The 20,116-nt window shown below is 40.1% G+C and overlaps 2 protein-coding genes across 3 annotated transcripts in view; one reads left to right on the top strand and one right to left on the bottom strand.

Annotated features, from left to right (window-relative positions):
* Positions 1–6,884: 6,884 nt before the first annotated feature.
* Positions 6,885–20,116, top strand: part of LOC136420269 (uncharacterized) — a 50,974-nt gene continuing 37,742 nt past the window's right edge. For both annotated transcript variants that reach the window (XR_010753182.1, XM_066407123.1), the window contains exon 1: positions 6,885–7,075. Coding sequence is in view for 1 of the 2 variants with exons in the window: in XM_066407123.1 (XP_066263220.1) it covers positions 6,905–7,075 (171 nt within the window). In the remaining variant the exon portion in view is untranslated. The remainder of the gene's footprint in view (positions 7,076–20,116) is intronic.
* Positions 10,851–15,809, bottom strand: LOC136420248 (leucine-rich repeat and immunoglobulin-like domain-containing nogo receptor-interacting protein 3). Its single transcript, XM_066407102.1, has one exon. It carries the CDS (start codon positions 15,456–15,458, stop codon positions 12,516–12,518), a length of 2,943 nt encoding a protein of 980 aa, XP_066263199.1. The 5' UTR covers positions 15,459–15,809; the 3' UTR covers positions 10,851–12,515.

Genomic DNA, 20,116 nt, shown 5'->3' with positions numbered 1-20,116 from the left:
CTCACTGAATTCGTAAATAAAGGGCTTCATTCCCCAAAACTATATCAATTAATACGCCAAAAATAATTACTCAAGCAACTGGATAAGATTTTGAAACAGTCAGACGTTTCAGACAGTATCCACTGTCTTTCGTCAGTGACTTCATCAACGTATATCAATTAATGATATGCCCAATCAAAACAAAATGTTCAAATTATGAAGGTGTTAGCTTGTCAGAGATAGCTATTGTGGTATTTTCTTGACTGATCATGCAAATTGGACTATTATTTGTTTAATTTATGACTAATGATGTTTACCTTTCAAAAGCCACAAATTATAAAACTCTTACCTGTCACAACTACGTTATCTTATTATCTTTTAATGAATCATTTGAATGAGGTTCAATTTCTAGCTTGTGACTTTTTATTCTGTTTCAAAATCGAGGACTCAGAGGAAAGTTAACTTTCTTTCAAATGCGCTGGCTGTTTGATTTATAAATGATCGAAAAAAAATGGACTGAAACCGGTGAAAACAGTGATTATGAATATTGACAAAGTTCATGAAAAACAATATTCTACGAACTTTGAAATTACATACCCATATTGTTGGTTTTCACATCATTCTGTAACGATGACTACAGATGTTGTCACTAAGTATCATAACAGTTACCAATGATGCTTTTCAGTTTCATTTAAAAACTAGAGTTCCACAAACACATTAGGCCACACCAACTTGATTTTATGGATGACATCCTCTGGAGACCCCAAAACTAATGCGCGCGGGCGAAAAAAAAGAAAATCCAGCAAAAAAATGCTGCTAAACCACAGGACTACTAGTACAAAGCTGGTATTGCGAATGGAACCACAGAACACAGTTTATTTGTAGGAGGTACATGTAGGTTGTCTTGTTCATCATAGAAGCCTCAGCGCAAGAGATTGATTGATTTTTAATATATTGACAAGATCGATCAAAGAAGTATACTATTAGAAGGTATTTGGCTCCAATGACTGTGGATGATATATGACTGTGATGAGAATACTCATATACACCCATAAGGGCAGTTTCAACATAAATGACATAGAACTCCATATTAAGCATTCCATGGTTTACGCTCACAAATCTCACTGTGAGACCTCTGCCAATCCCTCAATTCCTCTCCCATGTTTCTCATTATTGCAAAAGAAACGTGTGAGAGCCACTCTGGATAGGTCGTGTTTGAAATTGTCTGGGCGATACTCGCTGGCCGCCGCGATCCTCTCGTACAAATGTGAAAACGCAAAATCCCCCTAGCCAACATCGATGGCATACCAATCTACAAAAACGCCCCAGTTTTCCGATAAGCCGGCACAATGCTAGCCTTTTGCGGCAATCTAAGTCAGCAAGTTCCGGAGTTCCGTGTAGCCTTGGAGGAGGTGATTTTTTTTTTTGACAACAGGCGAAAATCAAATTTCTAGTCAGGCTTTCTATTTTGTCCCTATTTCGTTATGTCGCCAACCGTGTTGAACAAAATGCTTAAACTGAACGCGTCAAAAACCAGCAATACCCACACCTCTGCTTGGAGAATAGTTTATTTATTTGACCTGCATGTACGTTTATGCAAGGCTATCTGTTTACATGACCTGACAGTCCCATGTCCCATTGAAAGGCAGTGGGTTAACAAACTTTCCTTACTAATTATGCAAATTAGCTCCTTATTTGCATAATTAGTCGTTGATTATGTAAAGCACCATCCGAGCTCTCTACATACCAAACATCACGACGATCTGTCGACCCATTCTCAAGTTATTCATGTCCGAATGTCAAAATAAAAACACCCACTGCGGTTCTTAACAAGCCGCTAGGGGGCCAACATTTACAGAACTTACTTTCTGTGGCATGAACTATCTACCACACAAAAATCATGACCATAGCACTTTCAGAAAATATGCCCCTAAATTTTGAAGATCTGCTGCAGTACCTTTGGTACCCGCTAGAAGGCCCATTATCAAACTTGACCTTCCTTTCGGTAAATCCTACCCATCCACTAAATATCATAAGCATCCATCTACAGCTTCTTGAGTTATGTTGTCTACAAGAAAATTCACATCCACACAAAGCCCGCTGCAGTACCGACGGAAAGTGCCAGGAGAACCATTTTTGAACTTGACCTCCGTTTTTACAACATCTACACACCTGCAAAAAATCATGAAGATCCATCAACGTTTCCGTCACTTTTTTTGCCTACATACAAACACAAAAAAAATGCTAAGTCCGCTGCAGTACTATTGAAAAACGCAAGGTTAACCATTTTCGAACTTGACCTTCCTTTACACAACCACTACACACCTACCAAAAATCATAAAGATTCATTGAAGTGTTCATGAGTTATGCTCCTGACATACATTCAGACCCACCCAACAGATTTTTCAACCGAAAACATATTATTAATCTTCTCCGAGTACAAGTACTCGGCGAAGATAAAAATGGAAATAAAAAATGCTGAAATCTTTATGGTAGTGACATTTACTAACATTGTTTAGCACATTTGCGCAATAACTTCACACTTTTAGGATTTTTAAACCACGCAAAATCATGCTGTACGATGATTCCCCTAGTTTCACGAGACTGCTAAAACTCCGGCCACTATTTTCACATCACAACAACGTCGTATTTTTGCATCATGGACGTTGCTATGCATTGTGACAGTGATGTTTGAACTAATCATGTATAGAAATGACTAAATAAATTAACTTTCAAAATTCGATTGTTCGAACCCTAAAACTGCTTGGGTTACCTTTAAGAGTAGACCAATTTTCTGAAGTATAATGGCCCCGTGTATGCGTCGGCCTCAAGCGGCAAACCTCTACACGTAAAAGAACCCAACACACTTATCAAGGCGTAGGGGTGAGCCGGTGTGCTTGGCTAAATACGCGAGCTAGCGAATCCTCATTGCACCACTAGTTGAAGAAAAAGTGCAAATTAAGTCGGTGAAGCAAGCAAGACCTGTCGTCAGCTTGGAGATCAGATACAGTATTGGCGTCAGCTACGCACGGGGACCCGGCTAATATCTACCGCCTACTACGACGTCTACTTGGAGAGCACTGGTTAGGCTAACAGCACAAATGCGTATGACACAAGCTGTCGTACGCGTGGACTGTTCAATATCTTAAAAATGGGGTAGTCCCTCTACAATATTACATTACCTACATGTATACAAACTGCAAGGCGTAAAAACGCGTATACCAGCAGACGACATACCAAACTTCATACGAATGCATTAAAGGGATCGTGAGTTATAGCTGCGAACGTAACAGACAAAACTCATATATATCACTATATCACTCCTTCAGGAGGTACACCTAATCCCTCTCGGAGATGATACTAATAGACATTATGACATAGCCAGGTGGCGTCGACCAACCAGAAGCCTCCATTGCCGATGTGTTATGACTCCATAACACACCCGTGATCATCATTCCTCGCATTATGTAGATGGGGAGGTTATCTTTTTGTTAACAATCGTATAATGTTTATTTATTCTCAAAAATGCTTACTATCTTAATGGAATAAATCAAATCTTTTGTAAGCATATGACAAAGTAGAATAAACCATTTCAATACAAGTCAAATCTAAACGGGCGGAACTGTAAGTGGAGCCTCCCACAGCATTGTCAGAAGCACACCCAGCAGGGAGGAATGATGATAACATGATAAATTTGAAAAAGATTTGCCATGCCACTATTGCAATGTTATTAAGTATTATCTGTGGAAATGTTGGCTTTCAAAATGAAATCTATCATCTTCTGTTCAAATAGGACAAATGTAAATTCTGAAATGCATTCTTGATAGTATAAGAGTATATACACCTCGGGGCGGGTCATTAACCCTTAATTGAAATAGACACTATAAACGTCGAAATGACAAAACATGGCATCAAGGCAAACAAGTTTTTTAGTCATGTATTTAAGAACTGCACAAAGTGACGCTAGTTTGGTAAAACTTTCAAACTTTATTGATCAATGTCCTTTATCATTGGACTGAATTATATTGATTTTACAATGATTTTATCACTCCTACTTTGGATTAAATACAAAGAGCATAAAACATTATCATTATTCAACATTGTTAAGACTTTGATAAAAACAATAGCAACGGGCCGGGAAAATATAGACATCGAGTTTTTTGGCGGACATCACACCGTCATGGATGACAGTGGTTTAAAAAAAACAAATGAGTTTTTGTGTCTATTTGATCTGCTTAGTGGCTGTTTCAGTCCAACACGTCGACTGAAGGTAAATTGTAATTTGTCTCAACTACCGGCTTGCACCTGACTTACCAATTGCAAGAAGGCAACTACACTCAAGGCTACCATTGTTGCTTCTACAATCAAGGTTACACTGCACGAAATGGCCTCGGATCCTGAAGTATTCTGACGTGATCCGGAACCTAAGATCTGGAAGAATCCGAACGGATCCGGGGCCGTATATTTCTCGGCAGGCTAATGGGCATCCGAATATTGTTTTTTACGTACTTACACAAGTTGTGTAAAAAAAGTGGTACATTGAGACCCAATATTTGGATGCGCATTAAGCCTGCCGAGAAATATACGGCCCCGGTTCCGTTCGGATTCTTTCAGATCTTAGGTTCCGGATCACGTCAGGATACGTCGGGATACGGTCAGGATCCGAGGCCCGGTGGGCTACTGCGCATCCAAATATTGGGACTCAAGGTACTTACACAACTCAAATATGCAAGTGGTACATTGAGTCCCAATATTTGGATGGCAATGAGCCTGCTGAGAAATATACGGCCCCGGATCCGTTCGGATTCTTCCGGGTCTTGGGTTCCGGATCACGTCAGGATACTTCAGGATAGGCCAGAATCCGAGTCCATTTCGTGCAGTGTTACAGCACAACATACTTTCCCATTTTGGTACATTCTTGTCATGTTGACCATTTTTTTGTGTGTGTGTGCGTGGGGGGGGAGGGGCATTTATCAATTAAAACCTGGCGGAAAGTAGAGAATGCGCTGATCGATGTCATCCATGAAATTACTTGCTGTGGCCTTACGTCCAAAATAAGTAAATACAGAACGAAACATGACAGTTTTGCATTCGTAAACAAGTGACATGTCCTTGGTGCTGAACCGTATATAACTTTAGACACACACGCAATCACAAACACACAGACACGCACACACACACACAGACACACACAAGCACACACACACAAACACACACACAAACACACTAACACACACACACACACACACACACACACACACACACACTAACAAACACACGCACAGAGGCAGACGCAAAAACACTCCTGTTCGTGCTGGTAATTTATAACATATTTAATACTTATTAGAGCTGAAAACTGACACTGTTGGCAGGTCGGCAGCATGTTCTAAGCGATGAGGAACAGAAACACATTTTGCAGCCATTTTGACCCAACCCTGGAAGGACTCGACATAATAAGCAAGCAACAAGAAAGCAAGCTGAACAAGATTGGCAACATAAAAAGATGTTGCCATGGCGACGGTGGTCTCTGTTAACGTTTTCGTTTTTAGCCTACATGCAAATAAGGACCTCGCATAAATCATATCAGTCGATTACCTTCTCTAACACAAGTTGTCAAATGTATGAAAATCTTGTTTTCACAAAAAAAGATATCGTACCATTTCCTCATAAATTATGTAAATGAGGTCCTCTATGCAAGATTTGTGTGTAATAGTGGCCACATTTACTTCCAAATGGTGCAAATTAAATCCCCATCATTTACCACTATGGATTCATAGTATTTTGTAATTAATTATGCAAATTAAGTATCAATTTGCATAATTGATATCTATCGATAGTTATCTCTTTCTCAGTTACATATGTCATGTGTTTTGAGAGTCCTATGATAGAATTCAGCTGATTTATTAACTGTCCTCATTATTTATGCAAATAAGATATTGATTTGCATAATTGGCATATGATTATGTAAATCATCACTTAAACTATCTACACACCAAAAATTATGATGATCCGTCATCCCCTTCTTGCGTTATTCTCTTTTAAAGTTTGAGTCAAAATCAGCTCCTGCAGTTAAAAAAAGCCGCTAGGGGGTCCAAATCTACAGGACATATTTTCCTAACAAAGAGCTATCCACCACTTAAAAATCATGACTATAGCATGTTCGGAAGACGAGATTTGAAAAGTGAAAGTTCCCCTGCAGTACCATCGAAAGTCGCTAGGGGGCCCAAAATCCGATCATTACAAGGTCGCCCACAGACCTACCCACCTACAGAATATGAAGACTATTCATCCAGGCATTCTTGAGTTATCGTCACATGGACTTTCACATTCCTGTACAATTCCTAGAATTCTTGCAATCTGCACACAATATGGTGAAAAATTTGGCTCGCCTCTGATGTGTCGCCAAAAATACGTCTATGATACACACAAATAAACCTGTCCTCGGAACAACAAAATGCTTTTAACATGACCACGCCTGACTTCAAACAGCTGCAGTTCAAGTAGACATTGCTACGCGGCGCCCATGATCCATGAACACAGGCCTAGGTGCTACGGCAGAAGACCTTTCATTGATGACAAAAATGGTTCCGTAGGTTTTTCCTACTTTCCAAATATACGGATCAATTATTCAGCAGAAAATTATGTGGTTATAGTGACTTAAAGTAACATAAAAAGAACTTCAATACGTTTACATAATTTAACTTTAAATGTAAACGTTAATTTTATTTATGGAATGTTGGCAGCCACGCGAGCTAAACCAAAACAGGTTGAACTTTTACATTCGTCAAACGTCAACACTGTAAAACAAGTCCTTGCTATTTAGCGCAAAAACAGTCGACCGTCATCACGCGTCAAGGAGACATTTGCCCGATTTGTATTCTTCTCTCGTAAACATTGGTGTGAGACTAAAGGGTCAAAGGTGAAAATGGTTGTCACCAGGAAGAAAGTTGGTGTAATGATCATAGTCCTGACGTTGTGTTTGTTTGGTTGTGTCGGTGAAGAGGACGTCAGGGGAAGACATGCCACACACGAGGAGGACGACGACGTCAACGTCAGACATGCGCAGAAGACGCAGGACGTGTGCGACGATGGCAAGGTATGTCGGCCTGAACGTTACGATCTTTCACTCCTTACATCTGCTTGAAGGTGTTCATTAGACACAGTTAGTAAACTTTTTAAAGCCTTTTTGAAATCGAGTGTATTGTGAAAAGTGAAGATTATCTGTATGTGATTCTTTGATTTTTCAATTGTGTGTGTGCGGGTGAGGGAATTTTGTGATTGTGAGAATGTGACATGCTTGTGATTGTGTGTATGATGTGTGTGTGTGTGTCTGTAATTATAATGTTATGTGATTGTGTGTGTGCATGTGTGTGTGTCTGTAACGTTACTAGTATGTGATTGTGTGTGTGTCTGTAACGTTATGTGATTGTGTGTGTGCGTGTGATTGTGTGTATGATGTGTGTCTGTAACATTATGTGTGTGGATGTGATATGTATGTATGTGTGTGACGTGTCTCTGAATGTATGTATGTGTGTGACAGTGTATGTGTGTGTGTGTGTGATTGTATATATGTGTTTGTGTGTATGTCTGTGCAATAACTTATTAAGGTTATATAGCCTCCTGTATTAGCCTGAGGAGGACACTTATATATAATCTACAGCCAAATACGTCCTCCCCAGAGTTGCTGCGGCTATGTCTATATGTGTGACACTGTGTGCCTTTGTATATTTGTGTGTGAATGTAAGCAAATATATAGTTATTGAATTTGCATGAAACAGTCCTTTGTTCAGCTTATTTTACAACTTTAATATTCCACTTAACAAAGTCTTATGCTACATTTTTGCACCAGTTAAATAATATAATCAGCCTAGATACATGGCTTTCTACTACAGTACTGTACTACCAAACAGACTTAATATTTCTGTTGAACAAAGTTGACTGATTCATAGACATCATACATGCAATTGTAAATGTACACAAGGACAATTATCATCTAGCCACTACCGCTAATCATACATTAACCAGCCAGGAGATCTGAACAATTACAATGGACCACTGTGCACAATAAAGTGATTCTATGTAAATTTGAGGTCTGTATAAGGGAAATGTTTACTGTGAACAGCGAGCAGATTAACATTGGAATGAGCAGAGCACTTTGGACTAATGCTTCTGACCGTTTAAATCTTACAGTGGTTTAATATTTGCATTTTTTATGGTAACATCTTGACTGTGAAGTTAGAACCACGGTGCCAGGGCTGTCTCCAGGAACCGTCCTTCCGTCGCAGGACGGAAATTTGCTTCTTGGGACGGAAAAAAGTCAACCCAGTCCGTTAAAAAAATATCATTTTCATGTCCTAAAACTGATGAAAATGTATTTTTGTAAGCTTAGAATGACAGATTCAACATTGAAAATCAAAAACATCGGTCCCAAACAATGAGTGGGACGGACAAAAATTTAAAGCTGGAGACAGCCCTGGAACCACCACTGTCTTCTGCCTACAAATGTAACCCCAGGTCAGCCATGAACTTAAAAACTATCATATTATGGTGAACATTTTCTGAAAAAAAAAAAAAGACCGGAATGAATGTAGTGAGTGATAATCATTATTTTAACTTCACGATTTGCACACTTCCCAGAATACCCGGTTGACCTTTGACTTTTCGGTCCCAGAATACACTGTCTGGATCAGGAAATTACGTAGTACAGTATCTCTCAGTGTGCGAAAACACGAAACATGATGGCCCGTGGGTACATGAAATCAGTTCTCACCGAGTAGAACACAGACTGACAGAGACGGCAGTTTGGTTCGGAACCATGCCCAGGATTATTAAGGGTTTAAAGTAAACTTTAAACACAATTTCTCACAACTTAGAACGAAAACGGAACAGGAGACGTGACCTAAGAGGTCATCGGGCGAAACAGCAACAGTTGACTGGCGACGTGTAGGCTATAGCTAGTTGTCCCGAAAAATGCTTTTGTCCACCAAGTCAAATTCACATCCCTACTTTATTTACCGAACAACTCATTAGTTCCTATGTTTTACTGTCCTTCTACTCAAGGTTTTAGCTGTTTCACACGATGAGAGAAACTGTACTACGTCATTTCCTGGTCCAGACAATGCATTCTGGGACCGAAATGTTAAAGGTCACCGGGAGTTCTGAGAAGTTTGCAAATGGTCAATGGGTAGGAGTCATGCTATTTACATGATGTAGACACATGGTAATTTAACTTTTGACAGTAATATTAGTTAACTGCAAATTCATTCCAGAGGGCCGATTGCATTACATGTGACATTGAAATGACAGACTATGATAAACGCAATAATATTGGCAACAGTTACTGGTTCCTAACCACTACGTACATTAACCTAGTTATTACACTGTAGGTCACATTAATCTTATTTCTTGGCTCTCAGATTTCCCAGTTCATTTTCTGTCTGATTAAAAAAAAAACCCATCAGATTGTTCATTAGGAAATGAGTTAACTCCTTATCTTCATTGTTTGTTTGTTTGTTTATTTTTATTTCACCAGGGGAAATCTTGTCACCAGCTGGCGGTTTTCAAAGAGTTACATTTTTCCATTTATCCTTTATGTTTTACTTCTCTTTTACCCACCTGCACCATTGATAATTACTGTAGTGAAATCTGACAAACAAGAAATTGAATTGGTGATGGCCTAATTATCTAGCTAGTTTTCTTGGGTTTGACTTCTTCCTTTACATAACAACAAGCTAATGGCAATGAGCTCTCTCAAGTACATAGTGCACAATTACACACTTATTTGCAATAAACTTTACTTATAACAAGACTTCTGTCAATCAATAGGTTTCTTATAATAATATACTATTATTTGATTAATTTTCTTACTAGTAATGATGTTTTTTCTTTCTGAAAGTGAAAGTGGTATGAAAAGACTTGATAAGAGCAATTTCAGATTTGCTAAGACTAGATGATTTATTGCCATTATTGGATATAAACAATTGTTCTTTTTTCATAACCGAGACATGTATATACTATCCTAGAAACTGTTTGGTTACCTTCTTCAAGGCAATACTATACCACCCTCCTGAACAGGCCAGCTATCGCTCGGTAACGTTACCTCCCATAGTGGCCCCGCCCTTTCAAGCCAGTAAAATCGCTTCTGGGGACGTTATTGACAGTTGCTCATGAATAATTAATGAGCTAGCCTTATTTGGCACATACAGCCATTATTTTTGCTCTGAACCCAAAGTAGCGATGTAAGACGTAACCTGATTGGTTGATGGCATCCCAGCGTCCTTTGCGCTTTTGCTCTAGATGAGCTTAAGCCAACCCTCTGATTGGCTGAAAGCTGTTTTGGTGGTGACGTCGCCAGAAGCGATTTAACCGACTTGAAAGGGCATTGCCGCCATGAGAGGCAACGTTATTGAGCAATAGCGGGTCTATTTGGGAGAGTTTACTATATACTGACTGGTGCTATACCACACTGCAGCTATAGGTGACGCTGCTAACAGTGCAGTCCCAACTGTAATTATGATTATAATTATTGAATTATAATTATATAATTATTATTAAGTATTGACATATACATGTATGACGTTTTTCAGAACTGAAATGTCGGCCGTGATTGTCTAGCTTGTGAATATCAATTTTACAACCTTATGAAACTATAATTCACAGTATAATTCATAATGATGTACATCACAATGCAGCAAAACTGCCTATTGCTATCATGGTGTTATTACTAGTAATGACTTTTTAGCATACATGTAGCTAATACATTGTACTTCATGCCTTATGCTATTGTGGTTCATTAGAAAACAACTTTAGTTGAACATTTGGAAATATAAGAATATCTCTAACAATTTCTAATATTAGTCTGGATTATCCTTTCTTGAGCAGACCACATTTGGTTGAAGTCCAGATTTTCATTACAGACTTCAAGGATAAAAGCTGCATGATACAAATCATTAATACAGTATTATACATAATCTAAGCTCTAACTTCTTTCATTTATCTGCATATATATGTATAATATTAATAATCTGAATATATGTAGTCCTTTTTGTTTAAGCTTTGATACAAATTCCTGTTTTACACAAAAGATTGATAAATCATTGCTCAATTTCTATACCATAAACCCTACACAGTCACCCACATTATCTTCATTAAGAAATAATTGTTTACATCAGGATGCTGATCAGACTCGGAGGCAAGTCTGTGAATAAACCTGTATCTAAAGCGGGTATTTCACTGGACTGGACTGCGGCAATTTGCGATAGAAAGTTGTACTAACTTTACAAGTTTTTGTCAATTTTCCCTTGTGGTCATATGTACATTGACTTGCGACGCACCGGTAGAATGTCCAGTAAAATTAAGTTGCTTACTGTAAATGCAGAAATGTTCGCAGTGGTTTTATGTTCGCGGTTTTTGCGGCGAGCGTTTCACCGCGAACTTAAAACCGCCTCAAACATTTTTGTCCAATACTGTAGCAGTATGTGACTAAAGTGCTGCCGCAAAATTAGAATTACCGTGAACCCTCTATTTCCACCTAGCGCGAAATAAAAACCGCGCAAACTTAAAATGCATTTACAGTAGTTCAAATCCTCCCACACCATAAGGTGTATAGGGCGGTGCCCATCTCCGTTTCATAGCCCTGGGCCACACTGTGGTGCAATTACTGTAGCAGGGGGCTAGTCCACTGGCAGTGGAGTGCGTTTAACTTCCATACTGTTTCAGAAGTATGTACCATTTTTATATAGCCTTTGGTATGACTCAATGCGCCTCTTGACCAGAGGTGTCCTACCCGGGGCTTGAACTTGGGCCTTCTGGTCTTCTAGACCACTACACCACAGGGACACCCCTGTCCAGTAAGATACCTTCTATTTAAACTACATAGTACATTATTATCATACACAATTGAAAACTTTCCACTTCTAGTACAGGAAATTCAATATTGTATAGATCAGCACATAGACTGATAATGTTACTTATAATATCAGCAGTTTAATTGTTGAACACAAAACTGTCACAAATTGCAAGGCCATCGCATGTCTTTGATTTGAGTTTTTTCCTTTAATGTTTTATGGATTTTTGATTTTACCGAAATGATATGTTCAAAGACACCTGCCCTTACTTTGAATACTATAAATCTAAAGCTTTTGAATCATGATTTTGCTCCTTGGGTATTTATCATAATCTAAGACTTAATAAAAGGAAGGAGTTATAAAATGGACCTTGTTAAAACTGACAAGTTCCTAGTATTCTTTTGGAGTCATTCAATATGACATTGATGATATGATAAGGTACGTTACTTTACTTAGAAGTATCAGCTTTAGGTACATGAAAATGTACTACAGTCAGAGTATGATTACGATAGAAAATACCATTGAATCTCACTTACCAACAGTATAGGTTTGGCTATCGCAAACCTGTAATTAGTTTTTGCATAAGATTCCACTCTTTTTATGCTATTTGAAATTATACGTCAGTTTGAGTATGGTATTGTAGGCCATTTATACTATTATATAATAGTAAATTTACAATATTATTACTCTTCACTTGCCAAGGTAACCAGAGTAGATTCTCTCTAAAAATGAGGAAGGTGAATTGTATGATGTAGAGGGCGGTCTCATAGTGGTGTTTGATGATGAAGTAAAAGATGAAGGGGAAGGTCTCATAGTGGTGTTTGATGGTGAAATAAATGATGAAGGGGATGGTCTCATAGTGGTGTTTGATGGTGAAGTGAATGATGAAGGTGATGGTCTCATACTGGTGTTTGATGGTGAAGTGAATGATGAAGGGGGTGGTCTCATACTGGTGTTTGATGGTGAAGTGAATGATGAAGGGGATGGTCTCATAGTGGTGTTTGATGATGAAGTAAAAGATGAAGGGGATGGTCTCATAGTCATGGTGGTGTTTGATGGTGAAGTCAGTGATGAAGGGGATGGTCTCATAGTGGTGTTTGATGGTGAAGTGTATGATGTAGGAGATGGTTTTCCAGATGGTTTAGTGGTTGCGTTGGTTTGTCCACTAGGCTGCCTGCCAGGTGTTGGATTAGGTGCAGAATTTACCAGCCCATTCCCTCTCGGAGTCTGACCTTCCTGTGATTTCACCTTAGCCAGGTGTTTTCCTTCCATCTGATGTCCAGTAGAAGCCTTTCTCCTGTTCTGGACACGACTGCTTGGTTGAGATTTAGTGCCTCCCTTACCTTGTGCAGAGACCAAACCTTTTGTGGAACTGGTATCATTTTCCACAAAGCCTTTTTCATTCAAAGCTTCACTACTTTGCTCTCCAGGCTTGGTATTATCTGTATCTATCAGGCTACTATGATTTGAAAGCTTTTTACCGATAGCATTTCCATCCTCTGCAAAAGCAACATGAGCTGTCCTCGGTTTGTCCCCATTCTCCGACAAACGTACTTCTGACGAAGCTGTCGGGACATTTTTACTTCTACATGTTTTCCTCCTTGTCTGCTGCCCGTGAACGCCTAAAGCCGGTTTCAAGTTCGAGTCCTTCTGGTTATTTTTCCGCTTCCATTTTTGTATGGCTTGTTGTACGACGATTCTTTCCCGGACCTTTCTTCGGTATAGCATGGTAAATCCGATCCAGCACGAGATGATGAGACTAACACCAGCGACGATGCCAACAATGAACCACGTGATCAGGTAGTTACAGTTGAGAGACGTGGCTGTGACCATCTGCGGTTGGTACAGCCGAGACTTTGAGCCTGTCTCACACGAACGTTTGTATGGTGCATTGTTACAGGGGACATCATCTGGACAAAGTTTTGTCTCAATGATAGAAGTGGACTCGGAGTACCCTATGGCCATCACGCCAGAAAGGCCATCAGAAACGGCAGCGGAAGTACAGTTTGCCTGGACGTCAAATACTGTCTCTGAAGAATCGTTTCCTGAAGTGTTGTTCCCCATATCTACTCTTACCACACAGTCTGGGTCGAAAACTTTCAAATAGGTGATGAGAAAGTCTTTCCCGCCAGCGTTGCTTGCGTTGCAGATGTACATACCTGTGTCAGTGGGCTGAGCGCTGTCAATCACCAGCGTCAAGCCGTTTTCACCTTCGGACTGCAGGCTAGCACCAGGCTGGGAGGTAATCATGGTCCCCTGTGGCAAGACCCAGGACAGTGACGGAGTAGGGAAACCGCTCGAATTACAGCGTAAGAAAACCGTATCGTTGATCACAGCGAAGACGTACGGCGTCACCTCCGTAATGCTAGGCAGGGTACACGATAGATTTGCGTAAGGAATTTGATTTAGACGCATATCCTGAAACTTCAGAGGAGACCTGCACACAACATAATTCGCAATCCAGGAATATTCATAGATGGCTTGTATCTCACAGTCGCACCTCCACGAGTTAGGCGACAGTTTGACATGCCAGTAAGGCTTAAACACCAAGCCAAACCCCTTCTGTAAGTTCTGGAGATAGTTACTGCTCAGATCAAGATACTGTAAAGGAGGTAGGCCAATAAAGGTTTCTTCCTTTAGAGAAGATAGTTTTAAGTTGTGTAGAAGTAGAAACTCCAGGCTATGTAAGTCTGTGAAAAGATCAGTACTGAGGGACGTGATGGGGTTATGATGAAGGTGTAACTTTTGCAAGTTTGTAAGGTTTGCGAAAATCCCCGCGGGAAGGTCTGAAATGTTGTTATTGTTCAGGTGCAAGCGAGTCAACTGTACGGAGTCTCGAAAAGCAAACGGCGAGATCTGACTTATTTTGTTCCAGGCCAGATTCAGCGTAGACAGTTGAACCAAATATTTGAAGGTGCCATTGTTGATCTGAGTCAGACTACAGCGCTTGAGTTGGATGTCTTGTAAGTTAGTCAGGCCATAGAAACACTGGTCTTCAATCAGTTTGATAGGATTGGCCTTTAGGGATAGTAATTGCAGCCAGGTCAGATTCTGGACAAGGGCACATTGTATTGAGCTGACTTTGTTGGCCTGGAGATTTAATTGCCTGAGGTTGATCAGTGAGGTCAGGGCCTGGGGATGGATCGTGCTTATTTTGTTAGATTCCAGATTTAACTGATGCAGATTATACAGCCCAGAAAACGTTCCGTTCCCTATTATTTTTAGATTGTTGTTGCCAAGCTCGAGAATTTTCAAGTTGATCAAGCCCCGGAAGACGTCGTCGTCAATATCGTTAATGATGTTGTTGGATAGGTCAAGATGGATGAGCGAGTCGATGGAACCGAATTGGTCTCGGGACAGCGCAGTAATGAGATTGTTCTGCAAGTTCAAGCGTTTCATCCGAGCGGGGAATCCTGGCGGGACGACAGTCAAGTTTCTGGCCTGACAGTCTACGGCGTTGGTGTCGCGGTTACAGAGGCACTGCGAGGCATCGCTGTCGGCATCGGCGAATACCACAGCGCACGCTGGGCCTTCCACCGCAGACCTCACCGCAACTAAAATGCACAGAATAAAAACCAGCGAAAAAAGGAATCTTCTGAACTGTGCTGGACAGGACAGCAAGAGCTGTACCATTGTGCAATAATGTCACAGTGTCTCACTCAAGTCAAACTTGATGAAGTTAGTGTCCCTGTGCTGGGATTGGTCAGCGGCCGTGCACAGGGCGGAAAACCTTTAGGACTCGGGTCCGAATCTCAGTTCAGCAGTCAAACCTCTCTGGAACTTAAAGAACCGAACACACTTCTTGAGAAGAGTAGGGATGACCTGGTGTGGTTGGCCAAACTGGGGACATCACAGGCCCAATGTCTTTGTTTCTGTGACTTAGTGATCAATGATCGATGAAGATTTTCTATTACCAACAATGTCTCGCAACTCTTCTTCTTTCTCCATTCTATCTGTCGACCCTGTCATGGTCCTTTGGATATGTTTGCCACATCAGGTTCTTCATACTGCAACTGACCCTCTCCCAGATCAGTTGTATCTGGAAGTGAAAAAGAGATGGACATATAAGATAACATTAAAATTACCCACACAAACCTGTCGTTTAGTGGAGGCATACTATATGTTGTTGTTGGTGTTGTTCAATGATGTTGGGTCTCTCCCCGGTGCTGAAGTCATGACTGTGGTTTTTACATGGAAAGACGAACAAATGTATGTTTTCAATATGTTACTGAAGGAAAGACATTGAGAAACCCAATGGAAACATATCTAATATCCTTGAACAACTTCTCCGCCCATGGAAACACAAGGAGCTGCCAGCCTAAGATACAGGATGCCCCCTGTGGCATAAGAGTGCTGCTGTTTGTTTTAGTAAGTCCTGCCAGATGGACCTTGTAATTGGGGAAATAGGGAGTGTGTGGTTAAATTCTGATAAACACTTCTAAAGGGGTTCCCAGAAAGTGCGAATTGGAACGAAATGGAACGAAACGGAACAAACCAAATCAACATTATGTAACAATGAAATGAAATACCAGTTGATAGCGAAATATATGGAACGTTGTAACATTCACAGTAAACCGGAACAGGAAGCATTTTAAATACAGGAGTGAGTGGTAAATGAAAAAATATAACATGTTTTATTTCTTGAATCTATTTGATAATATCATAAACAATGTTTTTGCTGCGTTTGTGTGGCTATTTTTCCCCTGAAAATGGGGGCGTTGCATTCCGCCGCTGTTCCATTTCGTTCCATTTGTCCATTTTGCAGTTTCTGGGGACCGCTTCTAAAGATAGTGACAGACTTGGACAAACAAGTTGCATACTCCCATGGCAAAGGAAGTTCATCATTATGGTGGTGGAAGGAGGAGCATATTGTTTTTTTTTTGTTACCTTTGTCTTGCTACTATACTGATTTCCAAAATCATATCCAGTTGTTTGAGTAATTGCTTTTTGGCGTATCTTATTACCTGGATGTCTAATCTTCATCGACGTATACTGATAGCAGACTGCCTGGAATACAAGTCGATGCAGCTTGACCTACTTTCTTGCAGTGCCAGTGTCCCCCAAAGCAACAGCTACATGTATCACAAATGCCACTGGGAAACATCAGTGAAATAGAGTTAAGTATTTGTGCTACATATACTTCAGGTTTGCTACGTTAGTTTAGCGATTACGGGATCTTTTTATAAATATGAATCGGTATTGAATTTTTATCTGAGTTGAATGTGTGTTAGTTGTTAAAAATTGAGAGAACGCAAGGGACCCAAAAAAACACACCCCTCCCAATAAAATGGTATAGCGACTCTGTGACGTCACAATTCAAGATGGCAGCCACCATACATGCCAACGGATCCAACAAAGGTTTTGCTACGCCCTGACAGATCACATGACATGGCCTAACAAATCACATGATCCAGGCCATCCTTCCCTAGCTCTCTGTGGGTACCAGTAGTGGCTAAAGGGCCATGAGGGCTGACCTTTAAGTTATGGCTGCCCATAGGAAAGCATGTTAAGATACACTGAAACAAGACTTCATAAATTAAAGTACTAATCCAAACTTCAACCTTAAAAATTATTCTACACTGGAAAGTCACAAGGGTTTAGTTGATAACCATGCAAAGAAAACAGAGGGTTATACAGCTCAAATTCCGAGGAAAGCTGCCAGTTTCAAGGAAACCCTACCCTTGACCCCAGATTTCTGATGTATCCCTCCGCATGACCCAACAATTTTTCATCTATCCTTACGCCAACTAAAATGGCGAACTAAACAAATTCCAACCAAAATGGGAAAGCTAAGACCCTACCTGTTCCCTCTAACTAAAAATGTCTCCAGATTGGGCAAAACATTTCAAGGAAAGGAAAGATTTTAAGTAGGAACTTAAAAGGTATTCAAATGTTTTGCACTCTACTGTGTAATGCAACTGTGGGGTCACCCCTACCAGTAGTGGCTAAAGGGCCTCCCAGATTTGTCTGGAAGATGTGCGCATAAAAATTAAGACATTGACTAGGGATCAGACTTGATAAGAAAGCCCTGTGGTAATCATTTGCTGTTCAAAAAGTAACCATTATTGAAGACCACTGCCCGTCTGCTCCAGTACATGCATGAAAATCAGCAAATTATTTTTGAAGTCTCAGCTTAACATCAAGGAGGGCCTGTATGCCCTTTTTTGTAAGGCATAATCATGCAGGCCTTTTTAGACTTTGTAATCCGTAGGCAGCTGCCCAAAATCCATGTAATTCATAATCAGTACATTGGCGGTAACGCATAATTGGTCACTTTCATTCTACATACAACGTAGGCAGTTTTTAGAGCGGTTATGCACTAGTCTAGGACAAAAATATGTCGGGAGGGCAAAAAATCTAGCTGAAACTCTTATTGTGTTCTTTCCACTATGAGCGTAAAATGTGCCCCTCAAAATGCGTTTGAGCTCGTCGAGATTTTACAATTACGCAATATATGTCGGGAGGGTGTCGCGCCCCATTAAACCCTCACGTATTTCTTTCACTTATAGAGATGTCATCAGACATCAAACCAGCAACATTTGGCACTCAAAATAAAGGAAATAGCATTTCAAGGGTCAAGATGTTAAAAAATTTTCCTGGGGAGCATGCCCCCGGACGCCTCGCGGCTTCGGCGCTCAACATGGTCAATATACGGTCAGCAATATCTTGCCCCTCCCATACTAAACTTCCTGCCGCCGTCACAGCTACTCATTAGTAACTCTTTTTAACCTCCTTGTTATAAGTTATACCGTTTAGTGTTGTCACAAACAGATTCATTGTCACCACAATCAACATAAAAATCAAAAGTTTTGACGCAGAACTTGAGAGTTGAATCTTGCGTTAAGTGTTGAAGTCAGTTGGGAATAGAGCTGTGTACCTAAACTGGTACAGGTACAAGTACACAGGTTAGGTACAGGTCCGGACCTGAACCTGTACCTAAACTACTTGTTAATCCTTGTTCAGAAAATAGTAGATTTCCAATAAGGACAAAAGCATGTTTGAACTGGTAACAATATAATATTTCATCGTGCTAGGTATTATTTTTATGAAAACACAGATGAATTTTTGACTCCAGCCTTGCAAATATATTTCATGTGCTGGAGTAAAGTACATGTATAGATGTGGCTTTAGTGCACTGCCACAGTATTTTCATAGTAATTTTATTTGTCAAAGTGGCCATCCCGAGTCAGGCTTGACCTGATTAGCACCGGTCCAGTACCAGTACACCAGGGTTCAGGTATTGTGAACCTGTACCTAACTGATTGTACCCGGTACTGTATCGGTACCGGTACACAGCGAAAGTTGGGAAGCCTCATGATTTAACGTAATTCGTAATGGGCGGCGGAAATTTTATTTAATTCGTAATCACTACCCCCCATGCAGGCCCTCAAGTGAATATTAAAGAACCTCATTAGAAACCTAAAAGATACTGTTCATCCAGGAATGTTGTTGCCAATGGATAATTGATCATGATTTTTCAACCATAACTAGCCTCAGGGATAAGGATAGGAGCCTACTGTCCATCTTTGTTGGTCTCTCCTCCTAGGAATGATTGATCACCAGGAAACATAAGGGAAACAGATTCCCAACATTGGAAATATTTCCTCCAAAACAAACATTAGGCCACGCCAATTTTTTTGTTGCTTCTCGGAATAGCCTGTCCTGTTTTTCCCATTTTGAAAAAGAAAAATATCGGGTCACTATTCCCATTCACAAATTTTTACTCCTAATCTTACTATCTGTTTAGTTGTAAAACTCAATAGCCACAAAAATAGATTATAAAGGCCTGCACATACCAAAAAAGTGTGGTCACATTGATCATAAGTTTTTTTCATTAAAAAACTATTTCTCAGTATCAATCCATATATTACATGGCAAAAGGTAATTTTGTTACTGAAATTACTGTACTAGATGAAAGAAAGGGGTGCATGAGCCATACAAAGCTGAAATTTGAATAATCCTCTTATTCTTATCATTACCCCAGACTATTTGAAAAAAAGATTAATTTTTTTTGCCCTGTATCTCCAATTTTTATCTAAAAAAAACGAGAAGCAACAAATTGAATTGGTGTGGCCTTAGGAACCCTTTGAATAGGGAAAAGGGAGAGGAATCACAGAGGAAACACTCCCTCTTCCTTCCAGTGTGTTTCCCACTATGTGACTGAGGTTTGTAAGTACTTAGTGGTACTAATACAAGACAAAACCACAGAATGTCCTTAGACAAAAGATACACAAACTGGTTCTGCTGCAGTACCAATGTCACACACCAGGGGGCCCGAACTTGACCTTAAT

This window comes from Branchiostoma lanceolatum, chromosome 1 (assembly GCF_035083965.1).
Source record: "Branchiostoma lanceolatum isolate klBraLanc5 chromosome 1, klBraLanc5.hap2, whole genome shotgun sequence".
Lineage (NCBI taxonomy): Eukaryota > Metazoa > Chordata > Leptocardii > Amphioxiformes > Branchiostomatidae > Branchiostoma > Branchiostoma lanceolatum.
This window is presented reverse-complemented; position numbering and strand designations above follow the sequence as displayed.

Excerpts from the sequence above, each read along its gene's own strand:
- LOC136420248 (XM_066407102.1), bottom strand. The coding sequence starts at position 15,458 with ATGGTACAGCTCTTGCTGTCCTGTCCAGCACAGTTCAGAAGATTCCTT.